This window comes from Piliocolobus tephrosceles, chromosome 14, assembly GCF_002776525.5.
Source record: "Piliocolobus tephrosceles isolate RC106 chromosome 14, ASM277652v3, whole genome shotgun sequence".
Classification (NCBI taxonomy): domain Eukaryota; kingdom Metazoa; phylum Chordata; class Mammalia; order Primates; family Cercopithecidae; genus Piliocolobus; species Piliocolobus tephrosceles.
In genome coordinates, this window is record NC_045447.1 from 46,038,113 (window position 1) to 46,064,414 (window position 26,302).

Sequence of the window (26,302 nt, forward strand, 5' to 3'; positions counted from 1 at the left end):
GCTATATATATATATATTCTAAAGCAGTCTTCCCTCTGGCACCCATTCCTCAAAGCACCCCACATATAGATACTGCCAGGGCCATCTACCTTGTTAAGTCTCAATTTCCCCAGCAATAAAAATGAACAGCCAAATCAGGTCATTTTCCAAGTCCCTTCCAACTTTGATGTATGAGATCTTAGACTTGAGATTCCATAGCCTCCCATTCTGAGAGTGCGGAGCCGGCCAGCCCTTGTTAGGAGGCAGCTCGTCTGTGGTTTGGCACCACTGCCCAGCAGGCATTTATTAAATCAGTGCGACGTGGTCCCTGCTGGCCTGGAAAAAGAACATTAAGCTCCAAAAACTTCCTGCAGCAGGCTTCCTTCAGAGAATGCTACTCAGAGGGGTGAGGAACAAAACCATTCAGACCCCTGGCTGTGCTCCAAGATCCTGTTCACTAGTACTTTTGCCCTGTCTGCATGGAGAACTGGGGACTAAAAACATCTGGAAGTCTGCTTAAGACCTGGGCAAGTTGTCTTTTCTTCCTTTGGGGGTGGCTATTCTTGACCCTGGTAATCCAGGCTGACCTCTGCCAATGCCCCTTCGCTTTCAATCTTCTGCACTTCATTGGGCAACAACTTTCTAATAAAATCCACATGAATCCAGCTGCTAACAGCTCCTGGAAGGGCTGTGGGATCTAACACCTGCTCCTGCATTCCTTGAGCCCTAGCAGCAAGGGAAAACAGGGCTGAGACTCAACTGTAGCATCTCTGAGTCTTACAGTGGAGTTGTGGACAAAGAGAGTAGATAGGAAGGCTGGGTGTGGTGGCTCACGCCTGTAATCCCAGAACTTTGGGAGGCCAAGGTGGGCGGATCACCTGAGGTCCAGAGTTTGAGACTAGCCTGACCAGCGTGGTGAAATCCCATCTCTACTAAAAACACAAAATTAGCTGGACACAGTGGCACATGCCTATAATCCCAGCTACTCGGGAGGCTGAGGCAGGAGAATCACTCGAACCCGGGAGACAGAGGTCGCAGTGAGCTGAGATCATGCCATTGCACTTCAGCCAGGGCAAGAAGAGCGAAACTCTGTCTCAAAACAAAACAAAACAAAAAGTAGATAGAAAGAGAGAAACATTAATGATGAGGTTTTGCTGAGGGTGGGGAAGGCAGCTGCAGGTGAGGAATGCACAGGTGTAATGATGTGACTGCTGGGTGGCCCAGCAGATTCCTTTGGGTCTGGGCTTGCCTCATTCCCAGTGACCTTAGTCATGTTGACAAGGCTTATCACTCTGTGAGGCAGGCCTGTGCTGAGACCACAGAGTGCATGTGTCACTGACCTGGGGGTCCAGGGTTGCCTGTCCCTCCTCTGTTGTGACTTGGGGAGTCCAAAATTCCTTCTATCTCTAATTATTTATTTATTTGAAGTGGAATCTCACTCTGTTGTCCAGGCTGGAGTGCAGTGGGCTCTCAGCTCACTGCAACCTCTGCCTCCTGGGTTCAAGTGATTCTCCTGCCTCAGCCTCCCGAGTAGTTGGGACTACAGGCATGAGCCACCATGCCAGGCTAATTTTTGCATTTTTAGTAGAGACGGGTTTTCACCACGTTGGCCAGGCTGGTCTTGAGCTCCTGACTTCAGATCCACCAGCCTTGGCCTCCCAAAGTGCTGGGATTACAGGTGTGAGCCACCGTGCCCAGCCTATTTATTTACTTTTGAGACAGTCTCACTCTGTTGCCTAGGCTGGAGTGCAATGGCACCATCTCAGCTCACTGCAACCTCCGCCTCCCAGATTCAAGCAATTCTCCTGCCTCAGCCTCCCAAGAAGCTGGGATTACAGGTGTGCACCACCACGCCCAGCTGTTTGTGTTTTTAGTAGAGTTTCACCAAGTTGGCCAAGATAGTCTTAAACTCCTGACCTCAAGTTATCCACCCACCTCGGCCTCTCAAAGTGCTGGGATTACAGGAGTGAGCCACCATGCCTATCCAGTCTCTAATTATTTAAGGTAATATTTTTATTTTTTGAGACAGTCTTGCTTTGTCGCCCAAGCTGGAGTGGAGTGGCACGATCTCAGCTCACTGTAACTTTCATTTTCCAGGTTCAAGTGATTCTCTTGCCTCAGCCTCTCGAGTAGCTGGGATTACAGGTGTGTGCCACCACCCCCAGCTAATTTCTGTATTTTTAGTAGAGACAGGGTTTCACCATGTTGCCCATGCTGGTCTCAAACTCCTGACCTCAAGTGATCTGCCCCCCTCGGCCTCCCAAAGTGCTGGGATTACAGGTGTGAGCCATCGTGCCCTGCCCTATTTCAGGTAATATTTACTGAGTACTTACAACATATGTGCCTGGTGCTGGTGAAAGATATACTAGTGAGTAGAACAGACTCAATTCCTGCACTCCAGTCCCACTCACTTGGAAATCCTGACTATGAGTCAAAAAGTCTCAGGGCCACTGGTGGGGATGGGGTGGGTGTGCTTGGCATTCCAGAGGTGAGAGAGCCATCCTGGCAGTGCTGGGTCTCTTCCATTTGGAATCCCTAACTCTTAAGTTCTCTGGGGATACTGTATGGACACAGAGTTCCCTCTGGTTAAGGTCAGAACTCTGATTCACTTCAGCTTTCTTCTTCCCACCAATGCCAAAAGTCGAAGAAATAAACACAACAGGTTAGAAAGACAACCTTGAGCTGCCTGCAGTTTATTTATAAAGTACAAGGTGCACTTACTGGGCTTGGCCTTTTTTATTTTTACTCTTTGCCTTCCTTTCCACCCAGCCAAGATTTTTGCTTGCTCTCATCTGGGAGTTGAGCCGATTTCATAAATCTATCTGCTCTTGGCTGTGATGAGCCAAATACTAGCACAACCTTCCCTGGACCTGAGGGTGGCTTCATCTTAGAAGGCTCACAAGGATCCTACTGAAGCAAATGACTCTGCTCCAGTCAGCTCAGGCCTCTGTGGAACAAAGAAACTGGTGTCCTTCTTGGAGTGCTGCCTTCATCTCCTTGAACTGAGCCAACTGGCAGGCCTCCTCCAGCCCCAGCCAGCGGTAGGCTTGGTGCTCATGGGAGAGGCGGATCTCCACATCATAGTCCTTCACCTCTGCCAGCCAGTAAATGACTGTTTTAGGCTTGTCCCTGGCCACATAATTGAGTTCTCTTTTGAACCCCTCAATGATGGTCAGCTGGCCTGCTTCTATGCCCGCTTCCTCTCGAGTCTCCCTCAGCGCTGTTTCCAAATCATCCTCTCCTGGTTCCACATGGCCTAGTTAGGAGAAAATAGGAAGAAAAGGAGGAGGAAATCTTCCAAAGTTCCCAAAGCTGGATTTTCCAGACAATATATATATATTTTTTCTGTTTTGAGACAAGGACTCACTCTGTTGCCCAGGCCAGAGTGCAGTAGTGCAATCAGCTCACCGCAGCCTTGAATTCCTGGGCTCAAGTGATCCTCCCACCTCAGCCTCCTGAGTAGTTAGAACAACAGGCATGTGCCACCATGCCCAGCTAATTTTTTGTTTATTTATTTGGTAAATATGTGGTCTCACTATATTTCCCAGGCTGGTCTCAAACTCCTGGCCTCAAGTCATCCTCCTGCCTCAGCCTCCCAAAGTGCTGAGATTACAGGTATGAGCCACCACACCCAGCCATTCAGTGACTTTTCTAGGTGTTCCTAGGCTAAAGGAAGCCTGGAGATTGGCAATATCCTAACATGCCTGGGAAGCGGGTACAGGGCAGGTAGTGTCTAGTTCTTGGGGTTTGAGCAATCCCACCTTCCCACTCCATCTTCTCTGCAGAGAGTGAAACAGACCATGTGTATAGCAAGTCAGGTTTAGAATACTGCTCTTTGATGGTATGAGATGACCTTCTTCAGATGTCTGTTTTCTTATTCTTTGGAACTTTCTTCATCCCATGCTCTAAGGAATCACTTTTCTATTGGAGACCTTAAAGTGACCGTTTCCAAGGAGGGGGAAGTCCCTTCTTAACAAGTGGAAGTTAGCTGACGAGGAAGTACTTTGCCTACAATCCAATGAGGACTTAACATTGTCTGCAGGTGGACCCTGACATTCCAGGGCCAAAAGACAGGCTCAAAACCCTGCACAGCTGAATGAGCAGCTGTTTCCATGAAGCTACCAGGCTTTTTCCAAATTGTTTTCCTCTTTCTTACTGGGCAAGGCCAGATTTCAGTTTCATAGGGAAACCCTTGATGGGAACTTAGACTGAGGGCCAGCTGAGAACCACTTCTAAGAAAATGTGTTAGCAACACCCAAACCCAAGAAGACAGCTGCCAAGAAACTGCTTTGGGAGAACTTGAAGCTCTGCAGGCTGGAGCAGCTCTCAGTTTTACCTCTAGGCCCCTCCCACAAATCCTCAGCTTCCCCAGAAGGGGTAAGGACTGGGAAGGGTCTGGCAGACTCTGTCTACACTTGGCTCCAGTAAGTTTCTAGGGAGGCCTCCTGGCTCACAGACTCATGGGGAGCAGAATCTCTCAGTTGTTCCCTCCTTGGTTTGGAGATGGGGGACCTCCTCGTTCCCAGGGGTCTACAATGCCCAGAGCCAGTTGTTGCACAGAAAACTCCCCAGGGGCCGGGTGTGGTGGCTCATGCCTGTAATCCCAGCACTTTGGGAGGCCGAGGCGGGTGGATCATCTGAGGTCAGGAGTTTGAGACCAGCCTGGCCAACATGGTGAAACCCTGTCTTGGCCGGGCGCGGTGGCTCAAGCCTGTAATCCCAGCACTTTGGGAGGCCGAGACGGGTGGATCACGAGGTCAGGAGATCGAGACCATCCTGGTCTACACGGTGAAACCCCGTCTCTACTAAAAATACAAAAAACTAGCCGGGCCAGATGGCGGGCGCCTGTAGTCTCAGCTACTCGGGAGGCTGAGGCAGGAGAATGGCGTGAACCCGGGAGGCGGAGCTTGTAGTGAGCCGAGATCGCGCCACTGCACTCCAGCCTGGGCGACAGAGCGAGACTCCGTCTCAAAAAAAAAGAAAAAAAAAAAAGGCCGGGTGCGGTGGTTCAAGTCTGTAATCCTAGCACTTTGGGAGGCCGAGATGGGAGGATCACGAGGTCAGGAGATTGAGACCATCCTCGCTAACACGGTGAAACCCCCTCTCTACTAAAAATACAAAAAACTAGCCGGGCGAGGTGGCGGGCGCCTGTAGTCCCAGCTACTCGGGAGGCTGAGGCAGGAGAATGGCGTAAACCCGGGAGGCGGAGCTTGCAGTGAGCTGAGATCCGGCCACTGCACTCCAGCCTGGGCGATAGAGCGAGACTCCGTCTCAAAAAAAAAAAACAAAAAAAAAAAAAAAAAAGAAACCCTGTCTCTACTAAAAATATAATAATGAGTTGGGCGTGGCAGCGGGCGCCTGTAATCCCAGATACTTGGGAGGCTGAGGCAGGAGAATCACTTGAGCCCGGGAGACGGAGGTTGCAGTGAGCCGAGATTGTGCCATTGTACTCCAGCTCAGGCAACACAGGGAGACTCGTCTCAAACAAACAAACAAACAAAAAAACTCAGAAACTTAGTACTAAAAACCATTCTAGCTTACAGCTTCTAGGGAATTTTCTCTGCACAAGCACCTCCTATAGTGGTGTACACAAAGACAGATAGGTAATGCATCGGGGGAGCAAGGTGGGAGGGATGCTGCTAGTGACGGGTGATACTGATTCTGGACATCCTACCTCCCCTCAGAGGTGTATGGAAGTCCCTGAGCACACCCCTCCCAGGGGCATCTATTCAGTATTCTGCCCATCAGTGTTAATTAACAGGGTAGCTTCTGCTGAAGCAGGAAAGGATTAGGAGAGGTCCACTGACATCAGGTAGAGGGAGGAACAAGGCAGTGTGACTCAGGTGATCTGGAGACAAGTGTGACTATTCCTATTCATAGTATTTGTGAGGCTTCTGTCTCTTTTTTCACCTTGTTTCTCCCCAGTACAACTCAAACGTGCAAAATTTATTTCCGGTTCCCATTTCCTTATTTTCCTTCAATCCTGGATCTTTGTCCAACCCTTCTAACCCCACTCCCTTTTAAAGTCCCTGCTTTCGGCCAGGTGTGGTGGCTCACGCCTATAATTCCAGCACTTTGGGAGACCAACTGGGCAGATCACTTGAGCCCAGGAGTTCAAGACCAGCCTGGGCAATACAGTAAGACCCTGTCTCTATAAAATAATAATAATAATAATAACAAAATAATTTAAAAAATAAAGTCCCTGCTTTCTTCTGTCTGAGAGCTATTCCTCATTCCAGCAGGCACCTGAGCCACAGTCTGTCCCTCCCAACTCAAACCATCCCAATGGCCTCAGCTAAGAAGGGCTCCTTTTTCCAATTTCTGCCCACACAGCCTGGCTTCTCTTTCAGGACTAAATGACTGCAGCTTTCTTACTCTTAGAGGTGGGGTCAGAAGTACTGGTGGATGAAAACTGGCCAGCTTACAAACAGATCTTGGCTTGGCCTAAGGCCAAGTAGTCTTCACTGTTCTTTCCTCTGGAGACTTGGCCAACTCCACCCTCAGTGCTGAGTGATAGACTCAAGGCACAGGTAGCTAGCTGGTCAAGCTGCAATCCCAAGGTCTCCATAATCTTTACAGCCTCCTGGTCTAAGAAGGCCCTGCCCATCCCCTCACTCCTCCACTCCTGCCACAATCTGCAGACGAATCTATGATCAGGGAGCCCAACTTCTCTATGCTTCAACTCAAAATACAACTATGTTCAGAAATACTGTAGAAGTCACACTCTCTGTGTTTAATTCAAAAGAAAAACCGGGCCGGGTGCAGTGGCCCACACTTGTAATCCTAGCACTTTGGGAGGCCCAGACGGGCATATCACCTGAAGTCAGGAGTTTGAGACTAGCCTGGCCAGCATGGTGAAACCCCATCTCTACTAAAAATACAAAAATTAGCCGGGCGTGGTGGCAGGTGCCTGTAATCCCAGCTACTTGGGAGGCCGAAGCAGGAGAATTGCTTGAACCTGGGAGGTGGAGGTTGCAGTGAGCTGAGATTGCACCACTGCACTCCAGCCTGGGAGACAAAGTGAGACTTCATCTCAAAAAAAAAAATAAATAAATAAAAAGAAAAACCTAATGATAGGGACACTGAACTAGGAGTCAAAGGAAATTGATCAAATGAAATCAGAGACAGGCTAGAAGAAAACTTAGGATTTTCTTTCTTTTTTTTTTTGAGACAGGCTGTGTTGTTCAGGCTGGAGTGCTATGGCACGATCTCGGCTCACTGCAGCCTTGATCTCTCGAGCTGAAGTTATTCTCTAACCTCAGCCTCCTGAGTAGCTGGGACTACAGGTGTGCACCACCATACCTGGCTAATTTTTGTATTTTTTGTAGAGACAGGGTTTCGTCATTTTGCCCAGGCTGAGCTCCTGGGCTCAAGCAATCTGCCCACCTCGACCTCCAAAAGTGCTGGGATTATAGGCATGTGCCTGCCCCAAAACTTAGGATTTTCTAATCAAGCCCTTGTTTGACAGATGAAAAACCCAAAGCTCAGAGAGGTGGGCACACAGCTCAGTCAACCTCAAGGTCCCCAATTCCCTGCCCACTGGCTTTTCTCTTACCCAGCCATTCACCACAGAGTTGGAGAGCTGGTGAATGATACTCATAAAAACACCAGGTGCTGTTTCTACCCTGGAATTCAGTCACAGAATTCTATTTCCAGCTCTACTCTGGCCTGGTCTAGAGACCTTGTATGTAGAAAGGTTCAAGGCTCCTACCTTCCCTACCTCCTTTTGCTACATAGTCACTGGGAATCAAGCCTTGGGGAGGGCCTGGCTGGGTAGATTTCTGAGCAGCGCTTGGCAGTTTCCCAAGAGCTGGCCCCTCTGGCGTCTACCTTTGGGAGGAGTCCAGTGATGAATGCCATCTGATGCCTGCAGCAGTAAAAACTCAATTGTATTGTTGTCCACTTTGGGAATGAGGCATCTTCGGAAGATGATCAAGCCACATGCTCTCAGGGCCATGGTCTTATCCTAAGGACTTAACAAAGAAGATACAGAATATTGGGAAGTTACACAAAATAGGAAGCTCCATACTGGGGGGTAGCAATCTGGTGCTGGACAGTAGCGCAGACTAGCTAACTGTGATCTCATAGCCCACAGAAAAAGGCAGCATGCCCAGGACCAATGGAGGGCATCCAGTTATCAGAGACTGACCTTTGTGTGTAACTGCAGGACCTTGGCAACTACCCTCAATGTGGCCTCTATTCCAACACCTCCAGGGCTCCCTGTAAAACAGGGCTGGCATGCGTTTGTTATGACACTGGAGATCCTCAGAAGCAAACGCACTGAAACAAGAGAGATGCTGGAAATGGGAGAGAGGCAGTACAAGTTTTATCATCAAACCCATAACCCCATTTGCCCCAGCCCATATCCTGAGCCCCTGAAGCGCACAGCCCCCCAACAATGTGGTTTCTGACAATGCAGAGGTCATCTACGGAGGAGGGTAACTTCATATAGAAAAAAAATTTCGTTGAGTTTTTCTTTTGAGACAGGGTCTCACTACATTGCCCAAGAAGTGATCCACCTACCTCAGCCTCCCAATGTGTTGGAATTACAGGCATAAGCCACCATGCCCAGCCTGATACTTTTTTAGTCTTTTATTTTATCCATTTTTTGTTTTAAGAGACAGGGACTCACTATGTTGCCTAGAATGGCCTCAAACTCCCGGACAGAAGTGGTCCTCCCCCCGGGTGGATTATGAGGTCAAGAGATCGAGACCATCCTGGCCAACATGGTGAAACCCTGTCTCTAATAAAACTACAAAAATTAGCCGGGCGTGGTGGCACGTGCCTGTAACCCCAGCTACTCGGAAGGCTGAGGCAGGAGAATTGCCTGAACCCGGGAGATGGAGGTTGCGGTTGTGGTGAGTCGAGATCGGACCACTGCACTCCAGCTTGGCGACACAGCAAGACTGTCTCAAAAAAAAAAAAAAGAAAAAAAAAGAAGGTGGTCCTCCCCCTCAGCCTCCCAAGCAGCTGGCAATACAGGCACATGCCACCATTGCCTGACACTGCTGGTGCCCAGGGGTAGCAGAGTTGATGCAGAGAGGGCGGCTGGAGCAGGAGCTGCTATCCTCCATGGCCTTTGCTGGTGCTCAATCAGGATGAGTTTGCAGCTGTCAAAGGCATAAAAATCAGGCCCAAACAGAAACCTACTCCAGGGCAATTCTCAGGACTGCCAACAGATGGTAACATTACTCTAGAGAATAGCAGTTTCTCACCAAAAACCAAACCCAACACCAAGATCTTTCCAAGCTTTTCCAAACCTGTAACAAAAGTTTTTAAGGATTGGAAATAATCTGAAAGGGGATTTCTGAAATGATCTGTGCTCTCATATAACGTTGGTAGAAAAGTAGATTAGCATATCCCCTTAGGAGGGCAATTTGATAATAATTATCAAAACATAAAATGCACATTCCCTAAGAGTCAGCAATTCCATTTCTAGCCACTCTCACATAAGAAATATAGGTTTAAGGCCGGGCACAGTGGCTCAAGCCTGTAATCCCAGCACTTTGGGAGGCCCAGACGGGCGGATCATGAGGTCAGGAGATCGAGACCATCCTGGCTAACCCGGTGAAACCCCGTCTCTACTAAAAACATACAAAAAACTAGCTGGGCGAGGTGGCGGGCGCCTGTAGTCCCAGCTACTCGGGAGGCTGAGGCAGGAGAATGGCGTAAAAACCGGGAGGCGGAGCTTATAGTGAGCTGAGATCCGGCCACTGCACTCCAGTCTGGGCGACAGAGCAAAACTCCGTCTCAAAAAAAAAAAAAAAAAAAAAAAAGAAATATAGGTTTAAGATGTACACACAACGATGTTCACTACAAGATTGTTTGCAATATCAAAAAGGAAAAGAGCCAGAAACAAATATTCGGCCAGCGCGGTGGCTCAAGCCTGTAATCCCAGCACTTTGGGAGGCCGAGACGGGCGGATCACGAGGTCAGCAGATCGAGACCATCCTGGCTAACCCGGTGAAACCCCGTCTCTACTAAAAAATACAAAAACTAGCCGGGCGAGGTAGCGGGCTCCTGTAGTCCCAGCTACTGGGGAGGCTGAGGCAGGAGAATGGCGTTAACCCAGGAGGCGGAGCTTGCAGTGAGCCAAGATCGGGCCACTGCACTCCAGCCCGGGCGACAGAGCGAGACTCCGTCTCAAAAAAAAAAAAAAACAATAAAAACAAATATCCATCAATATGGGAATGGGCAAAAAGTACAGTATATCTATATGATGAAATAGTATGAAGCCATTAAAAAAATGAGGTCGAGGCTGGGTTCAGTGGCTCATGCCTTTAATCTCAGCATTCTGGGAGGCTGAGGCAGGAGGATTGCCTGAGTCCTGGAGTTCGAGACCAGCCCGGACAACATAGTGAGACCTCATCTCTACAAAAAAATAGAAAAAAATTAGCCAGGTGTGGTGGCATGCACCTTTAGTTCCAGCTACTTGGGAGGCCAAGGTGGGAAGATTGCTTGAGCCTGGAAGGTTGAGGCTGCGGTGAGCCATGTTTGCACCACTGTACTCCAGCCTGGGCAATACAGTGAGACCTTGTCTCAAAAATAAAAGAAAAAGAAAAAAAAAATTAGGTCAAGCCTAATGTGCTGCTTGTAAGAAAAGCTTTTAGACACATGAAAAGAAGATAGTTCTGAATAGTATGTATAATGAAATCCCTGTTTGAGTTTACAGAATCATATATAAAGTGGTAGGCTTTCATTAAACACCATGTTCTATTTTCCTGGACTCCCTATTTATGCCAAGATCTTACCCCATTCCAGAAGCCAAAAGGAAGCACCCCATCACTGTAGAACTGGTGAACAAGGATTTCATATTATTGGTCCATGGCTGAAGCAGAAACAGGTAGCTGATCCCATGCCCTCCCTACAAAGATGCTCAAAAAGCATTAGAAAGTTATAGATGTAGGGTACCTTACTCCTGCCTCAGGTCCCATGGAAAGAATGTTAGAACCCCTAAATAAGCTTAGGGATCCAAGACTAGAGGGCACAGTGCCCTGCCTAAGACAGGAACTCCATACCACTGCCACCATCAGCACAGCGTGGACAAGCAAAGATGCCTACATGGGGAGCCAAGAAAGACAAGCCTGCGTTGGCCACATGGAACCACTGGGGAGAGGAGAGCAGCAGTGGGGTGGGGGAGGAATCTTAGGGTAGTGACAAGGGTATACCCTAGCAAGAATGTATTTCAGTGGATGCCAGTATATTAGGGATGACCACATCTGAGAACCACGTCAGCTAACAGTTCATCTCAATGGGGCCAGAAGAGCTAGGATCAGATGCTCATTCTCCACCTATATTCTGGACCCATGGAAAGAACAGTTCTTCTAGAAATACAGAACTCCTCACTGCTCTTTCAATTGCTTGACTTGAGCCAACTATTCTCTAGAATTCCTCCTACCCACTCTATACACACAACTTCCTACTCGTCAGAAGCAGCTCAGATGTCACCTCCTTTGTGAAGCTTTCTGGCTTCTAATCACTCCATGTTCTGCGTCCTTAACATGGCTTGAACAAACTTAAAAGTTCAATCAGGGAAGCAAATGCTATGAGTGACAGAAAACTAAAGATTTATTATAAGGAGTAGACATTGTGTATCTTTAGAAGTTGGCGGAGAAATCCATGCAACTCTGTCGCCTCTGCACCTGGTGTTGGGCCTGAAGTCTGTGAGGCCAGCAGTTGGGAAGAAAACTGGATGTGAGGTGGAAGAGAACAAAGACAAACTGGAACCTCTGAGAACAAACTGGGATCTACAAGGACAACTGGAACTCATGAGGACACACTGAAACCCACAGCTTCCTTTCACTGGCCCCAAGCTCAGCGACTCAGGTGATCTGGAGAAGCTGGAGCCCTCTGCTACAAAGCTGACTGCACACACGGCCCAGGACTCAGAGGAGCTGAAGAAGGAAATTCAGTAGGAGCTGGGGGTGCTGGGGGCTGTGTGATGACCTTCACCAACAAGGTGAGACAGCAGATCAGAGAGAAAGTACAGGCACTGCCACCATGCCTGGTACCCTGCTCTGTCCTTCACAGTGTACAGACCCAGCTCTGTCCTTCACAGTGTACCGGCTGCTACTTCAATTCAGCTTTCCAAATCTCTCACGAAATTTTCTTGTGGACAACCCTGACCTGGAAGCAGATGGGAAGGATACTGGGAATCCAGCGTAGCTAAACTGACACAGTACAATGCCACCACAAGCGCATATACCTAGTATAGTAAATCTCTGCTGTTACCTCTGGCGGGGAAGAGCCAGATTATAAGCTGTTTTCTTGGGACCCAGCACAGCAGTTCTGAACAGATGTTCATTGACTCAAAAGAACTCTCTCCCCACCTCCCACTCAAACAAATGTTTGAGTATGTTCTGGGGCCCTGGGAAATAGCCCAGTGTTTTCCTGAAGAGTGCCATTTACATAAAAGTGAATGGAGCTATTGTTGGGGGTTTTCTGTTTTTCTGGAGACCACAAAGCTGAAACTATCCACGGGTTTGAAAGTAGCCAGCTTTCACACACAGACTAGAAGTGGATTCAAATCTCAGGGGTTAAAGAACACAGCATCCAACATGCAAATATGCCTGCAGCCAGGATTGCGGAGGTGAGAACTCCAGGCTGACAGCAGGCAATTCACACTTCAAAAAAGTGGCAGAGTGCCTGAGGTGGTTAGAAAAAACCTGAACCAAAAAACCCTCAATGTCATCAGAAGGTTCCAGAAGCTAAGGAAAAATATTCTTGGCTTTCTCCATATATACAATTCCCTCAGAGCCTAGGAGGTTCGGGACCTAGGTACCAAAAAAAGAATTTACAAATACATGGCTATGCTGTTTGTTTCAATATTTTCATCAAATTAAATAGAGTAAATGTAAAAAGCCCTCAGAAATGTAATTTTAGGTACAGGTAGAGCTCTCTAAATTTTCCCTCTGACCTGTTCTCCATAGTCTAATATCCCTTTAGCAAAAACAGCATTTCATGCCGCGTTATCAATTAAGCATCTATATACACTCTGCCAGCTATACTGTGCAAAACTTTTGACAACTATTGTTTCTAAAGCTCAAAACGACCTTTCAAGAGAAGCATTATTGTATCCAGTTTACAAGGACACTGATATTATTTTATTTTATTTTATTTTATTTTATTTTTTTTCTTTTTTTTGAGACGGAGTCTTGCTCTGTCGCCCGAGCTGGAGTGCAGTGGCCAGATCTCAGCTCACTGCAAGCTCCGCCTCCCGGGTTTACGCCATTCTCCTGCCTCAGCCTCCGGAGTAGCTGGGACTACAGGCGCCCGCCACCTCGCCCGGCTAGTTTTTTGTATTTTTAGTAGAGATGGGGTTTCACCGTGTTAGCCAGGATGGTCTCGATCTCCTGACCTCGTGATCCGCCCGTCTCGGCCTCCCAAAGTGCTGGGATTACAGGCTTGAGCCACCGCGCCCGGCCTATTTTAAAAGGTTAAAATACTTGCACAAGGGCATAGCTGGTCTGTAAATGGTGGGATCTCAATCCAAGTAAGTCTAACTCCAAAGTCTGTAATTTTTGTCCCTATCATAGCTCTGTTCACCATGAAAGAGTAGGGCTTAGGACACAAATGGCCCTGAGAGAGGACAGACACAAACGATTTATAAAATCATTTCCAGTTTCAAAATTCCCAGTCTTTTTTTTTTTTTTTGATAGGGTCTCTCTGTGTCATCCAGGCTGGAGGGCAATGGTATGATCACGGCTCACTGCAGTCTCAGGGCTCACTGCATCCCTTCTGGGCTCAAGGAATTTTCCTGTCTTAGCCACCTAGGTAGCTAGGACTACAAGCAGGAGCCATCACATCTGGCTAAATTTTAAAAATACTTTTTCTGTAGAGATGGGGTCTTGCTATGCTGACCAAACTAGTCTTGAAGTCCTGGCCTTAAACGATCTTCCCACTTTGGCCTCCCAAAGTGCTGGGATTACTGGTGCAAGTCACCGTGCCTGGCCCCAAATTCCCAGTCTTTAATCTATATTCATTTGGAGGTTAAGATGTCAAGCTGGGATCATTTCCACCAAAAAGGTTTTAGTAGGTGGGGAGAGGGCCGTAGATGTTAAGTCCTGGTATCTGAAGGAGACTCTGAAGGAGAGGTAAAATGTAGCCTCAGGCTCCTAATACCACCTGTCTCATAAGGGTTTCTATGCCTCCTCTCCTCTTTTCTGGGAAGCAGGAACCTAAAACCACATGTTCCACTTAACTTAGGGCACTAGTGTCCAGAAAATTTGCCCAGGCCCTCCTCCAAATGAGGAGGAAGGCCAACTGTTTGCCTGCCCACAAACAGTTCTATGTGATTGCAATTCTATGTGATTACTCCTTCACCTCCCACATCATAATCATCTTTTCTCCAATTTGCCAGTTTCTTTCTTCCCTTTTGGAGTGGACAGAAATGAGGCACCCACCCATGAGTAAAGCTCTTTCTTATGAGAACAATAACAAAAGGAAGAGAAGAAAAAAGAAAGAAATGCAAAAGAAAAGCCCCAACTACCATGAATAAATTGAGACAAAGAAAATATTCCCTCAAATGCACCTTTCCCTGGACATCTGCCACTCCATTCTTCTTGCAGAGATGAAGCTGCTGAGTCATTTTTCTATTTTTGCTGTTGGCTGAGGGAGGAAACAGGAGATTTTACCTATAATGGCATAAATATTGGCTTCTAGGATAAGGCCAAAGTCAGACAAGGTTGGGACAAAAATCATTCTTAGTGAAGGGGATTTGTTAAGCAGCCTATTAGTGCCATCTGCTGTACAATTCTAGAAAGCTAACTTGGGGAATTGTAACATTAAAGCCTGAAGCCTTTAGGGGTTCAAAAGCCTTTAGGAGTAAACAAAAACCCTAAAAGGGTTTTGTTGACTCATCTCATATCTGTTGTGCATATCCCATGCGACAAACAGCGTGAAGGACTGACAGATAGATATAAAGCTGAATACTACAAAGCACCAACTTCCTAGAGATTCACAGACTAGTGAAGGTGGAAGACATTCCAACAGACAAGTTGCAGTGTGTTTTGTGCAACATAAGATGGAAAAGCAGCAAAGAAGCATCTTTAGGTTAACGAGGTACCCCATAAGGATTCTGATGGGTCGCTAGTTTACCAGGCAGAAGGGAGGCAGATGCAAGGCACTGCCAGCAAAGGGAGGAGTGTGGGCAACACCGTCAAGCGCAAAATGACATCTCACTGGTAAACAGCTTGGTTTATATTCTATAGGCAATGAAGCCTCTGACTGGTCTTAGGCAAGGATATAATTTGGTCAGACTGACATTTTACAAAGACATTCTAGCTGCAAGCAAGGTGGGGAATGAATTACGACAGACTGGAAGCAGAGAGATTAACCAGTTACAAGTCTACTGCAACAGACCAGTTAACAAATGATTCTAGTTGGATCAAGGCAGAGGCTGTGAGAAAGGAAAGGAAGGGATGAATCTGAGAGAGATTTCAAGGTAAAACGGACAATATTGATATTTCATTGTCTAAGGGACAGAGAGATGTTTCATAAGCCAAGGGAAAGAGAAAGTCTTTGGTTTGAGTGCCTGGGTGGAAGACGGGGTGCAAGCGAATCATTTGTTCGGGAAAAGTTGAATTAGAAGTGCTATAGTCTACCCATAAGATAAATGAACAGATGTGTCTAAAGTTCAGTGATCCTCTCATCCCATTTCTTCATTTCCCAAGGTGGGAATTTTCTTTTTTAAAATCATTTTTATTAAAACAATTTTTTCTCTCCTCCCCTCTCTACCAAGACCATGGTGAAAATTTTCTATTAGAGCAAGATATAGCTCCTACCATAGGTACCTTGGCAGCCTACATTCCCTCCAATTTAGGTAGGTCAAGCTGTCCAACCTGCCCCTGCATCTATCTGGTATTCCAAGCATTTTCATCCTCCTTTAATCAGAAACACAGAAAAGCATGGCTGTCTATGCAGTCAGAAAGGCCTAGCTATTGAAGTTAATAGTTGTTACTTAGAGCAAGATACTTAACTTCCTCATTGGTAAAATGAAGTTAACACCTACTTTTCATGGTTGTTGTGGAGTTTATAAATGATATATATAGAGAAAGGGTCTGACATTATCAGAGGTACTAAATATATGAGTTATTCTTACCCACGTGTCATAGAAGATCATCAGAAAGCGTCTCTGTTGTAAAGAAATGACTTTTCATTTTGTCTGTAAAACTGCTGAACACTGTTCACCACAATATATATATTCCTTTAAGGTCCCACAGCATAAATTCCTTTTAATATAGAAACTAGAAAAATAATGTATCTTTTGAAGAATGGATTTGTTTCCTTATTAGTAAGAATTACCTTTTTTCCCTTAACTGACTAATTTTGGGCAAAATTGGGTACTCAATAACAGTAAGTACACCAACCCACTGACCAGTGTATTTGCCTGTTCTTATTATAAGGATAATAGCTACCATTTTTTAAGAAGTTACTACTTGCCAGGCGTTGTGTCAAGTGCTTTACCTTCATTATTTCACTTAATCTTCACAACAACCCGCTGAGGCATTACTGCCATTTTTCAGAGGAGTAGAAAGGGAACTATGGCTCAGAGACGTCTGGGTAGTGATTCAAATGTAGGTCTGCCTGACTCCTAACATTATTGATCTTAACCTCGACTTTATAATAGCGTTTTACATTTGACAATTTGATTGCATTGTTTTTTTTTTTTTTTTTGAGACGGAGTATCGCTCTGTCGCCCAGGCTGGAAAGCAGTGGCACAATCTCGGCTCACTGCAAGCTCCGTCTCCCGGGTTCATGCCATTCTCCTGCCTCAGCCTCCCGAGTAGCTGGGACTATAGGAGCCCACCACGACGCCCGGCTAATTTTTGTATTTTTTTTTTTTTAGTAGAGACGGGGTTTCACCATGTCAGCCAGGATGGTCTCGATCTCCCGACCTCGTGATCCGCCCGCCTTGGCCTCCCAAAGTGCTGGGATTACAAGCGTGAGCCACCGCACCCGGCCTGCATTCACTTTAAGCTGTCAATTTTTTTTTTTTTTTTAAGGCGGTGGGGTTCTCGTTCGACTTTACTTTTGCTGTAACTGCCACGATATACCCATTCAATAATTGAAGCAATTAGAAAACATAAAATCACTTTTGGAAAGCAGGCGGGGTTTAACGGGTAACAACAAAGTGAAATTGAGGCCCAGGGAGGGTCAGGTTCGGCGCCCGGGCCTCTGGGCCCTAAACCTGGACCTCTCCCGCCTCTGGGATTTGGACGACCCATCCCATCCCCACTTGGACGGGGGCAACCAAGGCTCACAGGGTCAGGGAACCTCCCTTCTCCCGGTGCAGACAGGAAAACTGAGGTCCTGAGAGCGGATGGGACCTGGCCTGCCCACACCTCACTGCCAACCGGGAGGAGGGCACATCCATCTCGGGCCCTGCAGAGACCGGAGGCAGATTCCCATCGCTCCAAGGCTCATTTCCTCCACTGAGAACTAAATTCAAGTGGACCGTAAGGATACTCACCAGACGCAGAGGGAGGCAGGAGGCGAATCTTGGACGGAAATTGGAAGTACACCGACCAATCAGAAGAGCCTGGTTGCGCTGGGACTACCAATAGAATTTGGCAGAAGGCTCTTCGACCCGCCTCAAGGGCATCTGTCTCACACAGAGAACGTCGCGAGATCTTCCCTCAAGCCGAACGATTGGCTGAAGGTCGGAAATTGAGACCTACGCCCGCTGTTTCTTCAGACCTCTGATTGGTCTTCTAGAGGAACAGTCAACGAACGACAACCGATTCCTTGGACGCCCATTGGTGGGTGGTGCGGGACTGGTGACGCGCGGGCCACAGCGCGGGCGTTCGAACTGGCGCTTGGTGGCGTTGCCATGGAGATGCGGCCTTGCCGCAGCCGGTGACTCCTGGGTTGACAGGGCTCTTAGGTTGCGGGCCTTGGGGCTCACTCCCGACGGCATTGTCTTCTCCTCTTCTCAGACAGGGCAGACCGAGAAGTTTGGACCGAGGTGAGAAAGGGCGGGGAGAATAGAAGAGGGGTAGGTCTGGTCCGGAACCGTGGCGCCTGCCCGCGGACTGGGGTGCGCGTGACGTCCGCTGAGCGCGGGAGGAAACTGGCAGTTGTGAAGGAACCGGGAATTGGTCCCTCTCGGTTCTTCCTAAAGTTCACCTATTCTCCTACCTTTCATCCCCATATCTCTGCCTTTTCTTCAGCAATTATCTTGAACGCCACTTCTCTCACTTTGGGAGACTAAACTCTTGAGTCCCAATGTCCTCTTGCTTTTGAACCGGTAACTCTGACCGTGCGGCACCTCTCTTAGGGCGCTTCTATTCGGCCTTGGGCTGTGTACTTCCGGGAAGCCCATTCTCTCCCCTTATCCCATAAAATTTTGAAGCCTTTGAGGTAAGGCAAGCATCGTTCACAATGTCTTGCATATAGTAGATTTTCAGTAAATATTTGTTGAGTTGAATTTAATTTACAAGAAATAGATTGGATTCCTCTTCATGCCCTGCCTCTTTGTCTCTCCGCTTCAGAGACAATTTTTTATTTCGAGGCTAGAGGAAGGCCACCCTAATCTTAAATGCAAAAGGACCTGAGAGTCCACAGTCCGCAGCTGGCCTTTCTACTCTTTGTGAAAGGCTAAACTTTTTTGGATTGGTTGCTACAACTCTTCCTGCATTTGTGGCTTTTAGCCTTGGTCTCCCAATAATTTTAGTAGACTCCTTTTAGTCGTTGCTTAAAATAAACCATTCTGTTGCTGTATGCCGAGAGAGTTTATCTCCGTTTAGCTTCTTAGTGACCGGCAGCTATTGTCACATTTTAAGTGTGCTTTGGAAAATGTTTTAAAGCATCTTCTTTGTATTTGTATTCTACAAGTAGAGAGGCTTTGTAGTCTCTCTACTGAAGTGCATATAACAGCTGCTCAGGTGAACTCTAATCTATTCATCAGGTGTCCATGATATAATTGCGTTCCTAAGACTGTTTCGTTGTTAACTCATGGATTATATATTCACAGCCTGATTATTGGTGTGATTCTTCCTTATGTCAAATTCATAGCTCACTGGTGGCCTTAATAAAAGGAGTAAAAAAGTTCAGTACAGCAGCTATGTTCTTGTTACCCTTTTATAAAAGTTTGAAACACTACCTTATTGCTAAACTGCAAATCTGTGACATATAGTGGAAACCCACTATATGTGGGTTGGCTTTGGCTCTGTCTCTGTCTCTAATTCACTGTGGGTGGCTTTGCAAGTCATTTAGTCCCTTTATTATTATGATTTTGGCTTTTTCTTTATTTTTTAGAGAAAAGATCTTGCTCTGTCACCCAGGCTGTAGCGCACTAGGCATGCTCACCGCAGCCTTGAACTCCTGAATTTAGCCCCTTTAGACCTCACTTTTTCCATCTGGAAAATCAAAGAATTGAATTAGATTAAAATTCCTGTGGCTCTACTATCATCAAGTCAGGTAGTTGATGTCAGGTAGACCACTCGCTCTCAGCCTTCCAAAGACCAAACAGACTTTTTTCTTAGCTGCTGAAAGTGGTAGTAACCATTTATTGAGTGTTTGCACCATACAAAGCACTGTATCCAGGGCTTTATATACATATTACATTTTTCTTAGATAGCACATTAATGTATTGCTAAGATAGCATTTTATTTAAAACTTGTGGTTTTATATTGTTAATGAAAATCTTTAGCTATTCAGAGTGTGTCCTTGGGGCAACCTAAGGTATGATCCTATCACTTTTTAGTTTAGGGGAAACCACAGTTTCTTTCTCTGGGCTGCTCTTTTGTCCTTTGTAAAATGAGGGCCGAACTCTTCTAGACCCCTTCCAGATCTAGTATTCTATGATGACTGATCTGTTAATCCAGTTTCCCCACACTGGCTCAGCAAACCAGTTTATAATTTGCACAGTGTAGATCCTCAACACATTTTGTTAAATAAATAATAGAGTTCTCCTTCTTAAACTTTGGGTGTGTGGTCATTGTATACCTCCCAAGTTACTGTCTCAAGGGTTTTGATGTTCATGTTGTGTTGAATAAGAAGAGTTTTTTGTAGGTATAAACTAATAATAATAGTATAATATATTGTTGAGTGTTTATATACCAGACACTGAATTTAGCAGTTAATTTACATTATTCTGATTAACCCTCATGAAAGGAAACATTTTTTCCAAGTCAGCATTTTTTTTTGTCAGTTCAATGCAGTAGCTTCCTAAATGATCTCCCTCTTTCCACTTTTGCCCACCTGCTGTGATCCATTCCTCACAGAACTGGGAGAGTGAACTTTAAAGACATGTATCATAGCATATACTTTCCCCACTTAAAATCCTCTAATGACTTCCTACTTCACTTAAAAGTAAAATTCGGACACTTTTATATGGCCCAGTACACTTTACATAATCTGGCCCCTACCTTTCTTTCCTCTTATACTATTCTCCTTCTCACCTACTATGCCAGCCAACCTGTCCGTGTTTGATGGCTTGATTATGCCATGCTCATTTCCACCTTTTGGCTAATGTGCTCACGTGGAACCCTCTTCCTCCTGATTTTTACATAAGTGACGCCATGTTATTTCAGGTTTCACCTCAAATGTTCCCTTCTGAATGAAGCCTTCTCTGATCATCCAGTGTAAAGTAAGCCCTGCACTTGGCTTTATTCTTCTGTAGTGATTATCATCATCTAAAACTACCGCTTATTGATTATTAATTATCTCCTCCCATTAAAATAATAGTGCCATGAGGGCAGTGACCTTATCTGTTTTTTGGGATTTTTTTTGGAGACAGGGTCTTACTCTGTCACCCTGTTGTCCACACTGAACTGCAGTGGCGTGATCACGGCTCACTGCAGCCTCAGACTCCCAGGCCCAAGAAATCCTCCTACCTCAGCCCCCCAAGTAGCTGGGACCACAGGCACGTACCACCATGCCCAGCTAATTTTGTTTATTTGTAGAGATAAGTCTCACTATGTTGCCCAGGCTCGTCTCCAACTCCTGGGCTCAAGCAATCCTGCCTCGGCTTCTAAAGTGTTAGGATGGCAGGCATGAGCCACTGCGCCTGGCTGAATTTGTCTGTTTTGTTCACTTATATTCCCGGTGCATCAAACAGGGCCCAGCTCATACAAGTCTCTCAAAAAATATTTCTTGAAGATTGGATAAAGGTTCCTCTTGGAACTGTGACCATATCCGTGTCCATATCAATTCATTTGAGTAATACAAACTTGCATCATTTTGGTGCCCAGGAGCAGTGACTCGGGGCACCACCATCTCTGTCACAATTTTCCTAAGTAATCAAATTACCCTGATAAATAGTTTCTACCACCACAAATGATATAAAATGCTTTTATAGAGTTTTAATATAGTGTAGGAATATTTATTCATTAAACAATTATTGAATATTATTTCCAATCACTGTTTTATTTTTTTTTCTGAGATAGAGTCTCGCTCTGTTGCCCAGGCTGGAGTGCAGTGGTGCAATCTTGGCTCACTGCAACCTCTGCTTCCCAGGTTCCAGCAATTCTCATGTCTCAGCCTCCTGAGTAGCTGGGATTACAGAGTGTGTGCCAACATTCTCAGATAATTTTTGTATTTTTTGTGGAGATGGGGTTTCGCCACGTTGACCAGGCTGGTCTTGAACTTTTGGCCTCAAATGATCCACCCACCTCGGCCTCCCAAAGTTCTGGGATTACAGGCATGAGCCACCATGCTCAGCCCCAGGCAGTGTTTTAGAACCTGGGTATAAAAACACTAATAAGACACATTGCTTTTTTTTTTTTTTTTTTTTTTTGAGAGGAAGTCTCACCCTATCGCCCAGGCTGGAGTGCAGTGGTGTCATCATGGTTTACTGTACCCTTAACCTCCTGGGCTCAAGTGATCCTCCCACCTCAGCCTCCCAAGTAGCTGGGACCACAGGTGTGTGCCACCATGCCCCATGCCCCATTAATTTTTATTTATTTACTTATTTATAGAGATGGGGTCTCCATATGTTGCCCAGGCTGGTCTTAAACTCCTGGGCTCAAGTGATCTTTCTGCCTCAGTCTCCCAAAGTGCTGGGATTACAGGTGTGAGCCACTCTGCCTAGGCAAGCACATTGCTTGACCACAAAGAGATTATACTTTATTCGGGGAAATAGACATAGTCAAATAATTATCATGTAATAATTATTAACATAATTAACTGTAATAATAGAGAGATGCTAAAGGTATGATGCAGACACGGAAGGGACATCTGATCATATTGGGGGAGACCAGAAAAGACCTCATTTGTTGTTATAATCAGTAAGAGGTAGACAGGTAAAGGGAAGTTTGATGATAGTGGAGGAGGCCGCTTAAGAGCACAATGTGAATGAATGCACAGAGAAATAAAATGGTCTAAGAAGTTGACTAAACTGGAGAGCGAGGAAGGGGCTAGATTATAGAAGGATTTGTGGGACATGCTTAGGAGTTTGGACTTTGTACTGTGTGTAGGTGATTAGATGCCATTGAAGGGTTTTAAATAAGGGAGCAGCATTGCTATAACTGCTTTCAAAAGAGTGATCTGTCTCTACAGTCTGGAAGATGGTTTGATGGGGGCCATAACTGGAGGCCAGGAGAACAGGTATGAGATATGTAATGAATAGGTGGAAGATATGGGACTGAATAGCCAGAGCAGTGGTGGTAGGAATGATGATAGGAGAGGAGAAATTTGGCAATTATTTGGGAGATTAAATTGTCTGGATCTGTTGATTAGGTTTGGGATTAAGGGAGAAGAACGCCTCTAGGATGCTTTCTCATTTAGTTCTAAGTGACTGCATGAATGGTATTTTCACCCTGCTTCCAAAGAAGAGAAGTGGAGGGGCAGATTTTGTCAGGAGGTATAATGAATTCTGTTATTGACAAGTTCAGATGCTCAACTGTGGAGACATTTTTATAGTGATTCCTGCTGTTTTTGCTGCAAGACGTAGCCATGAGATTGTTTTACTACGAGGCGAACTAAAGTTACAATGGGATTCTGGAGGTAACCCACTTAATAATATTGCATACCAAAGAGACTAATTGAGATTTCACCAGCAATGAGGGGTGGTACTGTGTCTATTACAGTCTTTTAAGTTAGCCACTTGCTTATGTGAGATTTGATTAGATAAAACTAGTGGTATAGAATTATGTAGCCAATATATGGCTATTCGATCACTTTCTAAAACAAATTTATATCATGGTTTTGAATAAATTAAATTATCTGTGCCTCAGTTTCTTTATTTGTAAAAAGGGAGATGATACTAATTGCCGTCTATCACAAAAAGTCTTGGAAGATTATTCAGGTAGCACAATTAATTACATGTTAATAATTTTGATTACAATGAATGAAATTACTGTTTTAGTCATTCTTTGCTTTCTGGATGTCACTCCTTTGGAAATAATTCCTGGTCCCATGGTGGCAACAGTTCCCAAAGGGACTGAAAGAATCTCTGTCTTCTTTGTAATTTATGAAAACTGATTGTAACAGTTATTTTTCTGATTGAACACGTGAAATATATTTTGTTTAAAGTGTTTTATGACTGCAATGTGACAAAAATCTGCAAACGACAACTTCCTGCAGTTTGGTCAGACCAAGATTTTAAAAATAAAGCACTGAATTTAAACCCAACATTGGTTACCACCTGTTACCAAGAAGTCTTTCAAAATTAAACCTCTATATTTAGAGAAAGTAATATTTGCACGGTTTAAGATAACTAGGTTCTAAAATTTTGTTATGTTTATTTTTAGGTGATTGCTCATGCTTTTCACCAAATGTAAAAACGTAGTAGACTCATTGTAGGGCTCTTGAGGGGAACTGTAGTAATTGCAAAGCATTAGCTACTTAACCATAAACAAACTTGAAACAATTTTTTTTTTCAGTTCAAAACAGAAACAATTTCTTGAAAACTACTTTTTAAAAATGGATATAATTTACATGATTTATATCCCCAAATCCACATCTTGCCTTAAGAATTCTATTAAGTATCATATATTCTAATTCCTTTGCAGCAGCTGTTTTAAGCAGTTGTCTAGTATCATCTGTCTTCTGTTGAGATCAGTAGTCTATAGATAGAAGAATCCCTAGAGTTTGAAATAATAAGTTCTCTTATGGGGGAAAAGTGTATACTATATTTTTCACCCTTTAATCTCTCACTGATAATACTGAATTTCTTGTGTTCTTAGTGACCTTATGCCTAATATGGGGTACAGAAATGTTTTAATAATAAAATTGATTGAAAATGCTGATTTTCTTTTGTATCAGTTTTTTGGAGACGGAGTCTCATTCTGTTGCCCAGGCTGGAGTGCGGTGGCGCAATCTCGGCTCAGTGCAACCTCCGCTTCCCAGGCTCAAGCAGTGCCCCCCAATGTCAGCCTCCCAAGTAACTGCAACTAAGGCATACATCACTATACCCAACTAATTTTTGTATTTTTTGTAGAGACAGAGTTTCACCATGTTGCCCAGGCTGGTGTCAAACTCTTGGGCTTAAGGGATCCAACCGCCTTGGCCTCCCAAAGTGCTGGGATTGTAGGCATGAGCCACAGTGCCTGGCCTTGTATCAGTTTTGAATAGTCCAGTGGTCCCAGTGACTTTGTTAGTAACTTCTTAAAAATTGCTGTTTGTGTCCAACTCAAAGGCGGTGGTGTGGAACACACTGGCCAGGTACAGATCCTTCTTGCGTGGCATGTGTGACAAGTTTGCCTTGTTCTTGTCAATGGCCTCAGTCAGGCCAAGCCCAGAGGGGTGTTTCTGCAGGTCATGGGAACCTCCACCACACCCTTGGGCAGGGAGATGGTGACAGCCTTCTGCATCTTCCCCATCCAGATCTTCAGCTGCTCTTTGGTTAGCGGCTTTTCAAGGCCTGGAGGGGCTCCACGTGGTGGGGCATGAAGATGATGAGGCTGGAGAGCTTGTGGGCTGGGGCATCTCCACGATTTGCAGCTTTTCCTTCTTGTCGTCATAGTAGTTGTAGAGGCCTTTCTGGTGCATCATCATGACAACCACGGTATAGGGCCGAGTCATGAAGCCACGGTTGTCCACCATCTTGTGGTGGAATTTCTCATCCCAGTGTCGCTTGAAGAACATGGCGTTGACAAGTAGGGCGCCGTCCGTGCAGTCCACGTCCTTGGTGACCTCAGGCAGCTTGCCGTCGGTGTTCTGCGTGGCCCACTGGTTGATGGACTGCAGCGCGCTGCGCTTGTTGGGGAAGTTGATCTTGGAGTGCTCGCAGTTGTAGGGCTGCTTGCTGCTGCGCATGAAGTCATCAGCGAAGCTCACTGAGCTGGGTCCCTACAGGCGGCTGCCCAACTTCCAAGTCACGTTTCGCGTGGTGGAGTTGCTGAGTGAGCGCATGGGCTGGCCCTCGGCAGCGTGCATCTCCTCGTCACGCAGCTGCTCGGTGCTCAGCACTGCCTTGGCCTGCGACGCCGTGGTCGCCTTGCCGTCCAACGACACAGGCCCCAGCGACGAGGCCACCACAACCGGCGACACTAAGATGTTCTCCACCTCCTGGTCCTTGGCCATGGCCTGGTACAGGCTGAAGGCCGGGCCGGCGCTACGTTTGGCCAGCGTGGCCGCCTTAGGGTTCAGCTTCTCCACCGTGCCAGGAGCTGCTGTGGCTGCAGGTTTCTTCACCTCGGTCGCCAAGGCCACCGCCAGGAGGCAGAAGGCGCTGAGGAGCGGGAGGGAGCGCATGGCTGGGAGGTGATTTGCATGCACCACGGTGGACCTGTGAGGGCTGGGTCGGGCTGGGTTGGGCTGGGCTGGCATTGAGACCAGAGTCTCGCTCACGAGCCGCGACACGATTCTACTCTTCTATAGCCTATTTCTATGTAAGTTTTATAACTTATAGCTGAGGGTTACTTATATGTTCATTATTCATGTCTTTTTTTTTAGGGGCGGCGTCTCACTATGTTGCCCAGGCTGCATTATTCATGTATTTGTCTTGTTAAACCACCGGCTTTAGACTTGTTTGTTCTTCTCCCTAATTTTCTAATCAGGCTTCTACATGTTGAGGAAAGGATTCTTAAAGCAATCCTTTGCTCCCATGCTCCCCTAACTACTGAAAAATAAATCCAATAATACAATTTGAATTAAAAAATTAAGATTTTAAGGGTATGGTAGTATCCCCCCTTATTCGAGGAGGATGTTCCAAGACCCCTGGTGGATGCCTGAAACCATGGATAGTACCAACTCCTATTATAGGTTATGCTTTTTCCTAAGTCTAGAACTTTCATTCTTTCACTTAAAGGAAGCACTGTGGCTTCTCTTTGGCATGTCTGAATTGCCAACATTACTACTCTTTTGCGTTGGGGCCATTATTTCAGTAAAATAAGGGTTACGTGAACACAAGCATTGCAATACCCCACAGTTGATCTGG

The 26,302-nt window shown here is 45.9% G+C and overlaps 1 protein-coding gene and 1 pseudogene across 5 annotated transcripts; both read right to left on the bottom strand.

Moving 5' to 3' along the window:
* Window positions 1–2,642: 2,642 nt before the first annotated feature.
* NUDT2 (nudix hydrolase 2) lies at window positions 2,643–17,583 on the bottom strand. 5 transcript variants are annotated; one of them, XM_023203321.3, is made up of 5 exons: window positions 17,450–17,466; window positions 14,510–14,586; window positions 8,129–8,259; window positions 7,810–7,952; window positions 2,643–3,235 (listed from the first exon to the last, which is right to left on the bottom strand). In XM_023203321.3, the coding sequence occupies exons 4-5, from the start codon at window positions 7,934–7,936 to the stop codon at window positions 2,919–2,921; spliced, it is 444 nt and encodes a 147-aa protein (XP_023059089.1). In that variant the 5' UTR covers window positions 7,937–7,952; window positions 8,129–8,259; window positions 14,510–14,586; window positions 17,450–17,466; the 3' UTR covers window positions 2,643–2,918. The 5 variants fall into 5 exon arrangements, with proteins under 5 accessions (XP_023059089.1, XP_023059086.1, XP_023059087.1 ...); XM_023203318.1 differs by lacking the exon at window positions 14,510–14,586 and having other exon boundaries at window positions 8,129–8,276; window positions 17,450–17,583; XM_023203319.1 differs by lacking the exon at window positions 14,510–14,586 and having other exon boundaries at window positions 17,450–17,543.
* Window positions 17,584–23,308: 5,725 nt separating this feature from the next.
* LOC111536842 lies at window positions 23,309–25,617 on the bottom strand (annotated as a pseudogene).
* Window positions 25,618–26,302: the final 685 nt, after the last annotated feature.

Bases quoted from the DNA above. Each gene is read 5' to 3' on its own strand.
- NUDT2 (XM_023203318.1), bottom strand. From the start codon at position 7,936: ATGGCCCTGAGAGCATGTGGCTTGATCATCTTCCGAAGATGCCTCATT. The intron at 3,236-7,809 runs GTAGACGCCAGA...TCTCCTAACTAG, and splicing joins TCACTGGACTCCTCCCAAAG to GCCATGTGGAACCAGGAGAG.